The sequence below is a fragment of the Leopardus geoffroyi genome, chromosome C1, assembly GCF_018350155.1.
Source record: "Leopardus geoffroyi isolate Oge1 chromosome C1, O.geoffroyi_Oge1_pat1.0, whole genome shotgun sequence".
NCBI classification, from domain to species: domain Eukaryota; kingdom Metazoa; phylum Chordata; class Mammalia; order Carnivora; family Felidae; genus Leopardus; species Leopardus geoffroyi.
The window spans coordinates 217,536,072-217,550,564 of NC_059328.1; the positions used below are offsets into that span (position 1 = coordinate 217,536,072).

The 14,493-nt window shown below is 54.7% G+C and overlaps 1 protein-coding gene across 16 annotated transcripts in view; it reads left to right on the forward strand.

Annotated features, from left to right (window-relative positions):
- The window catches only part of AGAP1 (ArfGAP with GTPase domain, ankyrin repeat and PH domain 1), a 553,911-nt gene extending 539,660 nt beyond the window's left edge, over nt 1–14,251 (forward strand). For 15 of the 16 annotated variants that reach the window (XM_045481824.1, XM_045481825.1, XM_045481826.1 and 12 more), the window contains 2 exons: nt 5,234–5,489; nt 6,848–14,251. In XM_045481824.1, coding sequence (XP_045337780.1) covers nt 5,234–5,489; nt 6,848–7,051 — 460 coding nt within the window. In that variant the 3' untranslated portion in view covers nt 7,052–14,251. The remainder of the gene's footprint in view (nt 1–5,233; nt 5,490–6,847) is intronic. The other variant, XR_006713257.1, reaches the window with a different exon arrangement.
- The last annotated feature ends 242 nt before the right edge of the window (nt 14,252–14,493 follow it).

Below are 14,493 nucleotides of genomic sequence, written 5' to 3' on the forward strand. Positions count from 1 at the left end.
GCACCCCAAAAGGCCTTTCCTTTTAAAATGTCGTAATTTCTCTCAAAATATGGCCATGACTCTGCGATCACATGTGCATTTTGCTCGGTGTTTGACATGTAGCTCCTTTGTAGGAACGGGGACCATGCTCGGGGGCCCTTGATGAGCCCAGCGTCACTGGGAGTTACCAGGAAAGGTGGTTTCCCTCCTCCTCGTCGTCATCACCCTCAGGATCGCCACAGCAGGTGCTCCTGGGACCTGCGGGCAGTATTTACTGGTGCCTGGGAATGACGTCATTTCCGTCTGGCAAGCACTGAATATGCAGGTGGCAGCTGGGATGTGTCCCAGACTCATCTTCGGGGGCACGCGGAGCCTTGGCCACATCAAGGTCAAGTGCGGCAGAGCCTGTCTGTCGGGCTGCAGGACCAGAGTGCATCCCAGCCCTGCAGACCCTTCAAGACTCTGTGCACACACGGTGCTGGGGACCGCCGGGGCCCCACCTGCTCCCCGACCCCCAAATCCTGTGCTCGGTACCCGACTGGCCCACAGCTCACCCACCAGGCGGTTTCCTGGCTTAGGGGCCGGTGGGGGGTGGAGGGCCACCTAATAAAGGGGCTTCATTTCAGGCCGGAAGAGAAGAAAATATTTACTACTGCACCTTCGATTGTATCTTTCCTTTTTATTTTGGGGGGATCGGGTCAGTGTCTTTCTTCTGATTAGTCGTCCGTTCTCTCATTTTCTCTCACTCCCGTGCGGTTGATTTATTTAAAGGTGTGTCAGCACGGGGCTCAAATGAGGAGCTGGGCCGCCTTCTTTCTGCTGACGGCCGGCCGTGCCAATAAGTCATTTTTTAGCTCATTAGCTAACGGAGGCTGTGAGCAGCGGGCCTCCAGGGGATTGGAACGAGGTGAAGTGATCTGTTGCCAGCTACGCTGCTCTTGAACTGGCCTTCCTTGGGGAAAATGAAAGGCTCGGCCAAGACAAGCTGGGGATCCCAGAAGGAAGATTGGGACATCAGAGTAACAATTAGAGTATTTGTGTGTTGGCATCCTGGCTTCGTAGGGCAAACGGTCTTAGAATATTCTCGTAGAAAAGGAAACACTACCGGAGTGTCCGTTTTTCGCGTGTTACATGTCGGCACAGAAGCCGGAGGACAATGGTGGAGGCCGTGGGTGTCCGGAATGTTACAGGTCAGACTGGGCTATCCTAACGAAATACCGCAGATTGGGTGTCTCCAATACATAACTGTGTTTTCTGTCGGCTCCGGAGGCAGGAAGTTCAAGGTCAGCGTGCCAGGGCTGGTTTCTGGTGAGAGCTCTTCCTGGCTTGCAGACCGTGCCTTCTTGCTGTGCCCTCCCTCGGAGAGAGATCCCTGTGTCTCTTCCTCGTCTCATAAGGCCACTTTTATGACCTCATTTAACCTCAGTTACCTCCCTAGAGGCCTGGCCTCCAAATACAGACACATTGGGATTAGGGCTTCAGCATATGGATTGGGGGGCGGCGGGGAGGAGACACAATTCAGTCCAAGAAGACTTGGGATATCTCAAGGCTGTGGACAGGGGCTAACCGCACTTGGCCCCGGACCCGCTGACAGCCACAGGGTCCTTTACGCCGGCTGGGCACCCGTCTCCCAGCATCCCGAGCCCCTCTGGTGCCCGTGGTAGGGTGTGGGGGGTCACACACACCAGGGACGCTGGTGGCGTTGTCGGGGCCCCTGGCCAAGAGTCCCCGCCGAGCACGTTGACGGCCCGGACTTAAAACCCTGAGCGTCCAGCTGGCGTTCGGCCACCACGGCCACCTTTGTCACGCCCACCACCCCCGCAGGTGCGTTCTCAGGTGCTCGATGGCAACTGTGCGTCAGTAGAGCTGCTGTTTGACTCCATCGTTGCAGCACCGACAGCTGCCACTTGCAGAGCAACGGCTGGGCCAGCACATCCTCCAGACATGCGGCCTCAGCCCCGAAACCACCCTGCCTTCTGTAGACCCGCTTTATGGGCGAGGGAGGGACGGCCCGAGAAGTCACTGAAGGCGTGGAAGTCTACACCATGGAAGCAGGCACTTAGATCCCGTCTCTCCGTTGCCAACACCAAGGCCTGTGGCCCCACCGGCCTTGGGGCGATTCTCTTCTCCCGCCCTCGGCCACCGCGGAAAGCACACGAGGTAAAGCTTACCCACCCCCGCCCGGTGTATCGGGGTGCACGGTGACCACAGCACACGGGTTCTAAACAGCAGCAAGTGCTTGAGCATAAGTAGGGGTTCCTGAATTCGCAAAACCCTCACACGCCCTTGTCTGAGTTCTCCGTTCCTACTCGCTGGATTTCAGCCGCGAAACAGAAGCATTCCTGATTCAGACATGAAGTGGCCTCGCTTAGCGCTCCGGCCCCTCCCGGTATCTGAAAAAAACAGCGAGGGGCCGAAGTCCTGTAGGGCCCAGAAGCCGGCGTGGAAAGCTTCTGCTTTTAAACGGCAGAGAAGTTTTGGTGAAGAGCCGTGTTTCCGTCACGTGACGAAAGCCAGACATTAAACAGCTCTGGGGGCCAGGGGGACATGGGCTGGAAGAGGCAGTCCCCACCAAGAAGGCCACGTGGAGGCTTTGTTCTGTCTCGTTGCGGTGTTCCTCGGGGACGGCCCCCAGTATCAACCTGTTTTCTGTATTTGAGTCGGTGGAGGCCGTGCAGCCCTATTGGTAATTGTCCCCTTGCTCCCGCTCCTGCAGGGTCACAGGTGGATCAGCCGTAAAGGCTGCCAACCGCCGGCCTTCCCTTGCAGGAACCCTCTCCAAGACCCTGTTCCTAATTTTATAGACGTAACAGTAGAGTCTTCCTTCGAAAGAAGCTCCCAAACTGGTATTCAGCCCCATGAAATCTGGACCCACCTTTGTTCCGTAATTATAAACAGCACTGACTTTTAAAAAGCGAGGAATGGGGCGGGGTGGGGGAGGGTGCCTGGGTGGCTCAGTCGGTTAAGCGTCCGACCTCGGCTCAGGTCACGATCTCACGTTCACGCCCCGCGTCGGGCTCTGTGCTGACAGCTCGGAGCCTGGAGCCCGCTTCGGATTCCATGTCTCCCTCTCTCTCTGCCCCTCTCCTGCTCCCGCTCTGTCTCTCTCTTAGAAATAAACATTAAAGAAAAAAATGTTTTTAAAATAAAAGCAAGAAGCGGTTTAAACACAATCATTCAGACACACGTCGACTTCAATTTCAGTGAATTCAGGCGAGCTTGTTTGTGGGGTGACCAGATCCCAGGACAGAACCCCCCCCCCCCCCCGCCGCCCCACTTCCCCAGGAGAGCACACCGCCCGCAGGAGAGGACTCAGAAGCTGGGGGCCTTCTTCATTCTTCGGCTGGGATGTCCGAATATTAAAAAGAGAATTAGATAACTACAGCTAGGACGATAGTTCCAGGGTTCAGTTCCCTGTTTTATCTCTGGGTGATTTGGCAATGCGAATTAAAACCAAGCAGAGCAGAATAAAACAGCTCTGACTTTAATGCCCACCAAAAAACGAGAGCTAGCAAGTGGGGACTTGAAAATCTGGATGCACCCTTCACCACTGTCCCTTTTCATTTCATTCCCGTTTTGTTCTTGCTGTTTGGCGGTTTACGAAACGCACCAACGTATGTTAAATACATTTTAAATGCGGTTTTTTTCATAGCACGAGAAACACGATTTTGTTTGGAGTGTTTTGTCTCTCGCCTGCCCGGTATTTGGGCCCAGGCGGGGACAGGGTGCGGGCCGTGTCCAGCTTCAGCCTCGTCCGGGCTGCGGGGGTGGGTTCTCAGCTGTAGCGAAGTGTTTGTCCTGGAAATCTCCGAATGAAAAGGGTCGGGGGTCACCCTGGGGTCACTCGCATGGACCAGGAAATGAAGCAAAACTAATCCAGATTTGCTCCTGGAAGAATCTGTTTGCCTAAGTATTTAAAAACAGATTAGGGCTAACCCGACACTAGATCACTGGGAGCAGTGTAAACACGAGTAAAAGGTGTAAACAAGGCGTCTTTTCTGTCCTTCGGAAGAAGAAATGTCATGGTTAATGAGTTTTCTTTCTAGAGTGTCACGGAAGCCCTAAGTGATTCTCTGTGTAGTTTGTAGCTCTGCACCCTGATTATTCTCTTGGAGAAAACGCTGGGTTTTAGGGGGGGTTAGTTGTGAACCAGTGTATCATTTAAGTCTCTGGGGCATTAGAGTCCCTCTTCTCTGTAGGGCTTTTCTTTTCTTCTTTCAATAAGCAGCCACAGACCTCTGCTTCGGACGGTGTGAACACGCTTTGCTGTGGGTCTCTTTCTTTCTGTCTCCTTTTGCCAATTCCCTTCCCATTCTGCCCTCTCCTCTTCCTCCCCACCCTCCTTCCAGATGTCACAGGCAGCATCCTGTGCCGCTTGGACCCTGAACCCCGCCTTCCCCCAAAGTTCAGGAAGCACATTGTCAGCAGGCCCAGTGCTGCTGGGGGAGGGACGCCTGGGGCTGCTGTCTGCATCCCAAGGCCCTTCCCCGCCCTTCCCCAGTGTCCTCCCCTCCTGCACCCCTAGCTCAGCTCTGGCCTCGGGCCGCCTGCCTTGTCTCCTGGGCTGGGCCCTAGAACATCTTGATGTTCCCCACGTATCCAGAGAGATTACAGAATCACGTAGGAACTTAGTTTGCTTGTCTTTTCTAGACCTCCACATGGGGGTCTCTGCGGTTTCATCCGTGGGCCTGTAGTGAGATTTTCCTCAACCAAAGGATGTGGAGATCCCAGGGGGATCACATACTCCCTTCCGTGGGGAGGAATTAAGAGCTAAGACTTCAAGGTCACACCCAGGTGCGGGGAGCCCACTGGCCATCCTGTCCGCTGCGCTCCGCAATGTCCCCTGATCCCGACTAAACGCTGTCATTGCTTATCAGGCCTGTGGCATCCACCCTGCATCGTGCCAGACCCTGGGCAGGGGGGTGGTTCCCCTGGCCGCAGCTTCCGCGGCATCAGAACCCCGCCCCCCTGCAGGTTCTGCAACCACCCCCCAAGAGGTTCTGACTCCGGAGGTCCGGGGCGGAGCCTGAGATTCTGCATTTCTGACAAGTTCCCAGCTGCTGCTGGTCAGGGACCCCACTTTGTAGAAAAAAGTAAGCCCGTGCCTCAGGGGGCTTCCTTGTGAAGATAACTCGTCTCCTGCTATCTCGCTTCCTCCCCGATGCCCCCGGACCACGTGGGTTCTGGAGCAGAGGGGTTTCGGCCTCGGCCACCCTTCCTGATTGCGACTGCACCCGTGTGGGGACTCTTGCAGGGAAGACAAGGAGCGGTGGATCCGGGCCAAGTACGAACAGAAGCTCTTCCTGGCCCCGCTGCCCTGCACGGAGCTGTCCCTGGGCCAGCACCTGCTGCGGGCCACCGCCGACGAGGACCTGCGGGCCGTCATCCTGCTGCTGGCGCACGGCTCCCGGGACGAGGTGAACGAGACGTGTGGAGAGGGGGACGGCCGCACCGCGCTGCACCTGGCATGCCGGAAGGGGAACGTGGTCCTGGCGCAGCTCCTGATCTGGGTAGGTTGCCGCGTACAGGACAGCATAGCCGCGGGCGCCTTGCTCTGCTCTGCGGGCATCTTTCTGGTGGGAGGCGGCGGGTCTGAAGATGGGAAGCATACGAGTAAGGAATTTGGAATTGAGGCGCGGAGGCCCCTGGCTGCCGGGCTCCCCTGTGTGAGGACGCCGCTTGAGGACCGAGCAGAGGGAGGGAGGGGGTCCGCGGGGCCTGCTCTGCCCAGCCCTCCCTCGCTGGGTGTCTGCAGAGCTCATCTGTCTCATGACCCCTCTGGGTCAGGTGCGGGTGGAGTGTCTGTCCTGTTCCTTTTACAACCAACTGCCGTCCTCTGTGTTTGGGAGGGGGGTGGAGGGAGAGAATACAGCTAGTTTATATGGTTTTCCCTTTACCCAACCCAGAAATACTGGACCCAGAGTTTGATGGTAGGACTTTATCAAAGGGCTTCTTCTGGACTGTTCTGGTTAACTTCCACTAGGGAAAATTATTCTGTTTGTTTGTTTGTTTGTTTGTTTGTTTGTTTGTTTGTTAGAACGCAAGTAGGGGAGGGGCAGAGAGAGAGGGAGACACAGAATCCGAAGCAGGCTCCAGCCTCTGAGCTGTCAGCACAGAGCCCGATGCGGGGCTGAAACTCACGGACCGTGAGAGCATGAGCTGAGCTGAAGTCAGACGCTCAAGCGACTGGCACACCCGGGGGCCCCTAGGAAGAATTATTCTTAGATTTCTACGGACGCATCCGTCATGAAGCCTGAATGGCGACAAGAGGGGGACAGTGTGTAGAGCCGCGGGCACCTGAGCAGCCCACACCCGCGGTGGCACGGCCCGCACACCTCTGGGGCTCAGCCACCGCGCTTCCCCACCGAAGGGCGACAGAAGGCAGCCTGCCTAGAGGTCCCCGGCGGGGGCGGATGGCAGTGCTTACCCTTAGTAGGACCTGGATAGCGGTAACAGAGGCCTTCTCTGCACCCTTGTGTTTTACATAACAGATTTCCCCCAGTGAAAGGGAATCACCTCCGAGATCAAGAAGTGCTTATTTTTTGTTTTTACGATTGGAAAGGCAGAAAAGAACTAACAAAGCCAGGATTACCCTCGGTCTCCTGCAGAAAGGAGGGCCTTCTGGGTGTCAAAAGCGCATGGTCGCTTTCCAAGGACGCGCCGTGGGGCGGCTGCGGCCTCTGGCCATCCGCGTCCCTAGCCACCTCGTCTGTAGCCCTTCCCGGGGTGGTCCGTCCCCCCTCCCCCGCACGAGCTGCCGCACGGCTTGGAGAAAGGCGCCGCCTGGTCCCCTCCTCCGGTGGCACCGCACCCCCCCCCCCCCCCCCCGCAGCCGCGACCCTAACGGCCCTCTCCGTTGCCTCCGCAGTACGGGGTGGACGTCATGGCCCGCGACGCCCACGGGAACACGGCGCTGGCCTACGCCCGGCAGGCGTCCAGCCAGGAGTGCATCGACGTCCTGCTGCAGTATGGCTGTCCGGACGAGCGCTTCGTGCTCATGGCCACCCCCAACCTGTCCAGGAAGAACAATAATCGCAACAACAGCAGCGGGCGGGTGCCCACCATCATCTGAGGACCGCCGGGCCCCCGCAGCCTCGCGCCCTCGCCCAGAAGTCACGACACGTGAGTCCCGTCGCGTCCCCACTTCTCCTGGCGGTCGGCCGCCCACCCGCCCTCACCCCGCGCGCAATCACAAAAGCCTGACCGTCCTCACGGGGGCGCAGCGGAGGCCGCGAGGCTGCAGGACCGACTCCTTTTCCCCCCCCCGAACTCCCCCCCACCCCCCGCGACGAGCAGGGGCTGCCCGGGGGGGGAGGGGGCCTTGGTTTCTTGATAGCACACCGCGAGGTCCCCCGGCCAGGCGGCCTGTGGACATAGAGCACGGCACAAGGGACGGGACGAGAGGGGGAGGGGAGGCGAGGAGCAAGGAGAAGGGTAACTCTCCTTAACTGGCAGTTAAGCACATCAGTACATTTCACCTCTACCAAACGGAACACTCGGATTTCATCTCTTCTCCGAGGAGCTTGACGGCATAAATCAGAAGCAGGCAGAGTTTGTCAGGTTTGAAGCCCCTATGATGGTATGTGTCAAATCAGTTGTAGCTAATCTGTCCGGGGAGAATACTGGCTTCATTACACTTGTATAGTAGAGTTCTTCCAGCATTACCGCTGTTTAATAGAACATGATTAGTCATCACCGAGAAAAAAGCATATTAGCCGAGGAGGTAGTTACACAGCACGCTCGGATGCTTGCCACGATGTGATTGCAATACTTCTTAGAAGCATCATATCATCTCAGACATGTTCTTTCGAGCCCTTGGAGCCCTTCTTTCTAAATTCACTGTCATAATTTAGTATCTGTTTAATTTTTCAGTCCAAAGAGAGGAAATCAGTTGCTGAGTATTATTTGACTGCCGTCGCCCTCCTTGGTGCAAAAACAAAATGGAAAAAATAAATAAGGGTAACTCGGAAATTCAAAAGGAAATCACGGATCCAAGCTAATAATAACACTTCGAATACACGTAGTAAACTAACCGAAGGCATAAAAGGCTTTTTTTTTTTTTTTTGGCCCCAAACGGCAGAGATCTTTTACTTCCTTTTGCCAAGATGGAGGTCTTGGGTCTCAGTCACTCCTGGGCCACGCCAGAGTGTCACCCAGGCTTCTGTGTTATGTCTTTAGATAAGATTGTGAAAATCTATTTGAATAAAAGAAGTTCATAAATATGCATTGATTTCTGTACAGACAAATGTCACCTCTGTTAATTTATAAACTGAACTAGATGTGAACTAATAATGTGCAACTAGTTGAGATGAGAGGGTTACAGATCATTGTACATGGAAAACACTCCCAGCAGCAAACACTTCCATTAATGTGATAGACAGCTTTGAAAAAGGAACACATCAGAAGAAGATGGTAATACAATTTGCTTATTAAAATCGAGAAAGGGGGGAAAAAAAAAAAAGCCAGACACTGAAGCATTTTAGAGAAGAGGAAGGCGGCATGTGATTTCTCATCATTTCGATCTGATGGCACTTCTGCCGACCCAGAGGAGGGGCCGCGGCAAAGCAGGGGGCGACTTTGCGAATCCCAGACCCACGTGCTCTGCACAGGCAGGTCACGACCGGCCGCCCGCGGCTCTGCGTTACCTGCTGGCCGGCGAGGATCGCTAAGGCTTCACTTGGCGGCCAGGCCCTCCGTTTGGGTTATGAGCACGTCCCCCCTGGTCTGCCGTCACTGTGTGCCATCGGGGCTGCTTTCAGATGTTAGCCACCTTCAACGTGGCCAGATTGTGACACCCTGGGTTAAAAAGGAAAGGGGCAGCTTTGCCTGGAGCGCTTTAGCAGTATGTGGGAGGAGAGGGTCGTCCAATGGGAAGGCGCCTCTGGGCTGCTGTAGCACAGAAACCAAGGCCACGCTAGGCCAGTGCCCCCCCCCCCCCTGCCCTGGGGAAGTCCCCTGCTCTCCTATATGAAACCTTCTATTTTGTAAGAGTTTTCCCTCTTCTTTCACTTTAAAAAAAAAAAAAAACACAACTCAAGTAGGTGGGGAAAAAATAAAGCTTTACACAGAATTTATATGTGGGTCAGTGTTTCATGGACATTTGTAACCTTGCTTCCTCTGCGTGGAGCCCAGCGGGCTCCAGGAATGATAGGTTCAGAAGGCTGAGAGCCCTGACCACAGGTCCCTGCTCCTCCCCCTGGTTTTTAATTCTGTGTTTCATCACTGTGTAGTTATTTTAAATGTGAATAGGGGAAAAAAATGTCACTGCCTATTTTTGAAGAACTCATTACTGTTCTATTCCACCTGGACACATTCTCCCCCGCACAGCCTTTAGCGTAGACTTCACGTAGTGAACGCAGATATAGGATAAATGAAATTCTTAAATTATTTCACTGTAGTTAATTCCCACTATAGGAACGCCCTATCATATAGCAAAGCCTCGTTTTGAAAAGAAACAGAATTCCTTGTAAGGCTTCGCTTTGAGATGTATATGAGCGTGTACATATTATTATATGTGTTTATAATATAATATTTTCCCAAATGACTCCTTTTTTCACTTAGCCTTTCACGACCTGAATGCTAGACCGGGTTCCCCCCACCTCCCCCACCACACCCCTTCCCTCTCTCCGGCACGGGGACTTCATTGATTCCTCCTCAGAAAACCTGACCCTTCTGCTGTTTTTAGCCATGCTTCGGGAGGCGGCCTGCTTTCCTGAGCCCGAGTTTTGGCAACAGAGGAAAGGCAGTGGTGGTTTTCAAGGGTTTTCCTCTAAAATAAAGGTGACTGATGGCTAATCTGTTTATATTTCAGTGTCAGACCAGAAGGGCTTTCTTCGCCAACGATGCTATCATTCCCATCTTAGAGCCTTACGTAACACCAAGGCCAGGAAGCCAAAACCCAGGGCTAGTGTTAGAAATAACCAATTTGGGAAGGGGGTCGAGTTGTGTTCGTTGGTTCTCGTGGAAGTTCTGCGAAGTGACCGTGAGGACACCAATGCATAGTCCAGCCTCTTCTGTTCAGAAGTAAAACTTCCCTTACCGAGAAACCACGTGCTGGGGAAGACACGCACGCACGCGGTCGCGGGTTAGGGTAGCTTCACGATCTGGCTGGATTCCTTCTGTGCCCCAGAAACCCTGCAGAGAAAGGAGCCTTGATTCTGACTCCGTGAGAGCAGATCTCCGGTACTGGGCGGAAAGGTGGCTCGCCAAGCCCAGAGCCCCAGTCATGGGGCCCCGGCCCCCGCCCGTCTCCTGTCATCCTAGGAGAGGAGCGGCTCCAGGGTGAGCAGGTGACAGATTCCCGAGTCTGTGGCCCCATGAGCAGGTGCAGTTGTGGGTCTCCCAGTGAACGCACGCCGCGCGTAATTATCCCGGGAGGCAGGGGGTGCTCGCTGATCACGCGGCAGTCGGGTGCTCTCGTTGGGTTACTCTTGACCAGGACCCTGAAAGGAGCCCATTCTCTGCCCGTGAGCCCGGGCGGCAGCCCTTCCAGCACCACTGCCTTCTGAAGCTTTGTCTAGCCTGATGGGGTCGCCTTGGACCCAGCCTCTGCCGTCTGGCCTAGGAACCGTTCTTTGCGGTGTTGTAACACCTGCACGCATTCAGGGTCATTCTCTACATCCTCAAAGCAGCAGTCACTAACTTATAGGGGAGAGCGTGGTCCAGTGAGAAAGACAGCCCTGGCTCTCCTGTCCCTCCTGTGTGGCCTTGGGCAGAGGCCCCCAGCTTTGGGGATCTTTTTCCTCATCTGTGAAACCGGGGTGGCCTCGCGGGGTCTGATGACCGGTCGGTTGCCAACCAATGTGATAAAAGTCAGCCAGACACCCAGCCAGAGGCTGGATGCTCAGGAAATGGGATTGTTCATTTAGAACAGAAATGCCGAGAGCAGAAAGCCAGAACCCAGGCCTGGAAAGCTGCCCCCAGGCTGGCGGTGCGTCCCCCAGCCAGGGCCCTAGGGAGTCGGTGACAGCCCCCCCTTCCCGTCTGAGCCTCTGGGCCTCCCCTCTGCAGGGCCAGTCAGTGCCCTTCCCCACCCCTGCATGCTGGGAGCGGTGTCAGAGGAGGGGCCTCGCTGGAGCGGCCGTCCCTTTCAGGGCTGGCATCGGGCTCGGCTTGTCTAGTCCCTGCATTTGGGGAACATGTCTTCCCCGTCAAGGGTGGCCACTGGGTCCTGCCCGGCCCCCAGCCCGAGCTGTGCTCGAGGATGACCTGGGTCACCGCGGCTCCAGCTCTGCCCACCCTTCCTCCTCGCATTTAGAATGTTCCGGAAATAAGTCCACATTCCCGCCTAGGGAGGTTCAGAAGCCTTGCAACAATATAGAGCCTCTAAGAGTAAGTATGGTCAGGCCTCAAAAACTTCTCAAAAGGCAAAGATAATTGGAAAGCAAATCCATTACCCCTCGATAGGCCCTTCCCCCCTCCCCCCTCTGCGCTATTTCCATCCCTCACGCGCCCCACAAGGTCGGCCTGACTTTCTAGAACTCCCCTGGATTGTATTTATGTCCTTCAAGCAAACAAATTGAAAAGCAGTCAGGAAGGAATTCGAATAGAAATGTGCTGAAGAATCACATCTTTCTTTCCCGGGAAATATAATTTATTTCTCACTGGCCTCCTCAAATGGGGGTTTCACACCTTGTGACGTCCTGTCTTCAAGTGATTCTCACCCCCATCCTTCACCAAAAAGCTAAATAAGGGCCTTTGGCATCCAGACTGGGATTTTTCACTTCGGGCCATTATCGACACATTTCCTGCTTGAATTCCCAAGTGGCTTTCTTCTGGAAGCCCTGTGGTCAGTGAGCCCTCGGTGTGGGCCCCCACCCGCTCCGTGCCCTACACCCTGATGGCTCTGTCATCGTTCAGGCATCGAAATCAGGTTGCCTTTCAGTCAGAATATTCAAAATTGAATTGAATATTCAAAATATCCAACTCCAGTTACGCAGAGGAGAGAAGGTGGGGGGCGGGTTAGATGGAAACAGACTTTTATTTCCATCGTTGCCGGGAAGTTGTCCCTGGAACCCAGAATGGCCAGGCCCCTCGCGAGGAGAGAAAAACAGTGCCACTCAGGGTCAGCACGCCCCCACTGACCCCTCACCTCTCCTTTCGTGAGGAAGAGAGGACAGGTAACAGCGTAGAATTCATATTTCAAAAACACCCTTGGAGGAGAAGGGCTGTCCTTACATAGATTTTTTTTTAAACAATATTAACGGACTTCCTGTTTAATGTTGGATGTCTGCTGCTTTTTAAACATACATTGGCACTTCTTTCCAGTTCCGGTTTTTCGGTTTGGGCCAGAGTGGCAATTAGAGGACGAATTCATCAGCCATCAGCACGGGATTCTGCAAAACCAGAGAGTCTGTTTTTTAGTCTGTGATCTTCAAAACGCCCAAGTTCTAGAAGGAGTTGGGTTTCACCAGGGTAGGAAGCACCGTCCCAAAGCAATGAGTCAGGACCGCAGATTTGAAAACCGCTCTCACCGCGTTTCACTAATGAGGCCCTCGTTTTGTTCTCATGTGACGGCCTTTGGTTCTGGGGCTTGCATTTGGTTCTGGGGCTTGCACCCGGTTGGTAAAAATGCCCTTCTCCGAGGCCTTCCCGTCCAAAGGGCCTGAGGTGCCCGGGGTACGTGCAGGGCAAGCCACCTTGGTCAGCGTGCGAGGGGTCAGCTCAGGGCTTGTGTTTTATTTTGGCCTGGTGCGTGTGGCTTCTGTAGAGAAGGTCCTCCGAGGGTCACGTTGGAGCTGTATGCTAGAGACTCGCCTGTCAAAGTCGAGTTAGGTCCCCTCTAGAATATTCCCTGGCGGCAGGGATATCCTGTCTTCTGTTTTGAGACGCGGGTAAAAGAAAGGAACCACACAGATGTGAGAGCTTTGGGGAATTTTCCAAATGGAACAGCCCGGTGTTGGGAGCGCTTGCCCCTAAATCAGAGTCTGCCCTGACCTCCCCGTACCTCCCCAGATGGTGTCAACACTGGCCTGGGAAGCTAATATCTGAGCTGGCCCAAACTCATGTGAAGAAGATGGGGCCCCGACCCCAGAAGCCCACGCAGTTAGGGATTCCTCGTGTAAGATGGCCAGTGTCCGGGCTGGATGAAGGACGTCCCGGGGCTTTCCAGCTCTGGCCTAGCACCTGGATGTTGGAAGCCTGAGTGGGCAGCCCAGCCGATGTCCCCTGCACCCTGCTCTGCACCTGACATGCCGCTGAGTGGCCTGGGGGACATGTGCATCCTGCCCGGTCCCTTGGAGGGTCAGGGGACAGTGGGGACCAAGGGTGCATGGGCCAGAGCCGGGAGTTAGCTCACTGACCACTCTCAGGAACACAGCCCGCCTTCCAGCCCCGCCCCCGGGTGCCCAGGCAGATCTGAGAGAGGGCTGGGTTGTCACACGGCTCATGGGCAGCAGATATGCTTAGAAACCGCTTTGCGGCCGTTCGCACATCTCGAGGTTAGAAATCACGTCTTCTCCGACCCTTGAAAAGATCGCGGTTCCCCCTCTGGCAGCTGTCCTTTTGTCTAAAATCTGTCGAATTCTTGAGGTGGCACCCCTGCCCCGTTCTGAGCACCCGCGTGCTGGGGAGGATGCTGCGTGCACTTGACCAAGGGCACTCCGCAAAGCCTTGGGAGGCCTGGGCCGGCTGCCCCGGGAAGGGCTGGAGGGGTGGGCCACGCCAGCCACGGGCACGGGCACGGCCACGTGGGTTCCAGGAGAGCTTCCTGCCCCAGACAGTCCCCTCCTCTCCTGCCCATGACCTTGAATGGGGTTCTCGTGTGGCCACGGGTGTGTTTCTGAACGGGAGCCTGGGCGGGTCAACGGTGGCAGCCAGGAGGCATTTCTAGGAGGGAACAGGGAAGGCCGGGTCCCTGCCCACCTCCCAGCACGTCTTGTCTCTGTAAATAGCGATGTATAGAAGACGGAAGAGCGGCCCAGGGTTTATCCAGAGACGGCTTTGGTTTCTTCGGGTTTTTTTTTCCTTTTTTGGGTTGTTTTTCTATTACCTCATTCAGCAAGTTTGTTTCACAAGGACTCAATGACGCTTTATTTATATTGTTTGTACTGTAATTAAAACCATTGACAGACATTTCACTTTGCTTGTTATTTCTTACGATTTTGTTTTGATTAAATATGCCAGTTTGTATTTTCCTGCATTGGGATTTTTTGTGTCGGCTGTACAGTATTCTAAGGGGGAAAAAAAAGAAAGAGAAAAATGTGTAAAGTAATGGAGAGAGGTGGCTATAGTGTAGAGGCCTCTTTCTAATAAAGAAATGAAAATATGTCTACACTGCTTTCTGTGGAGGTTTTGTTGGGCTTTGGGGGGGAGCGGGGGGACGTGTTGGTCATTTGTCACGACTAATTGGATTTCGGCGCTCAGGCGAGGTAAATCCGAGAGAAGAGGTGATTACAGAAGGGAGTGTGCAAGGCCCAGGCGGCCTCTCGCATGAGGAAGTCGGCACACAGGTGCTGTGGTCATGGCGCGAGGGGACGTTAAGGAGCGTCTCTTCCAACTTGTTCGTCTACGAGC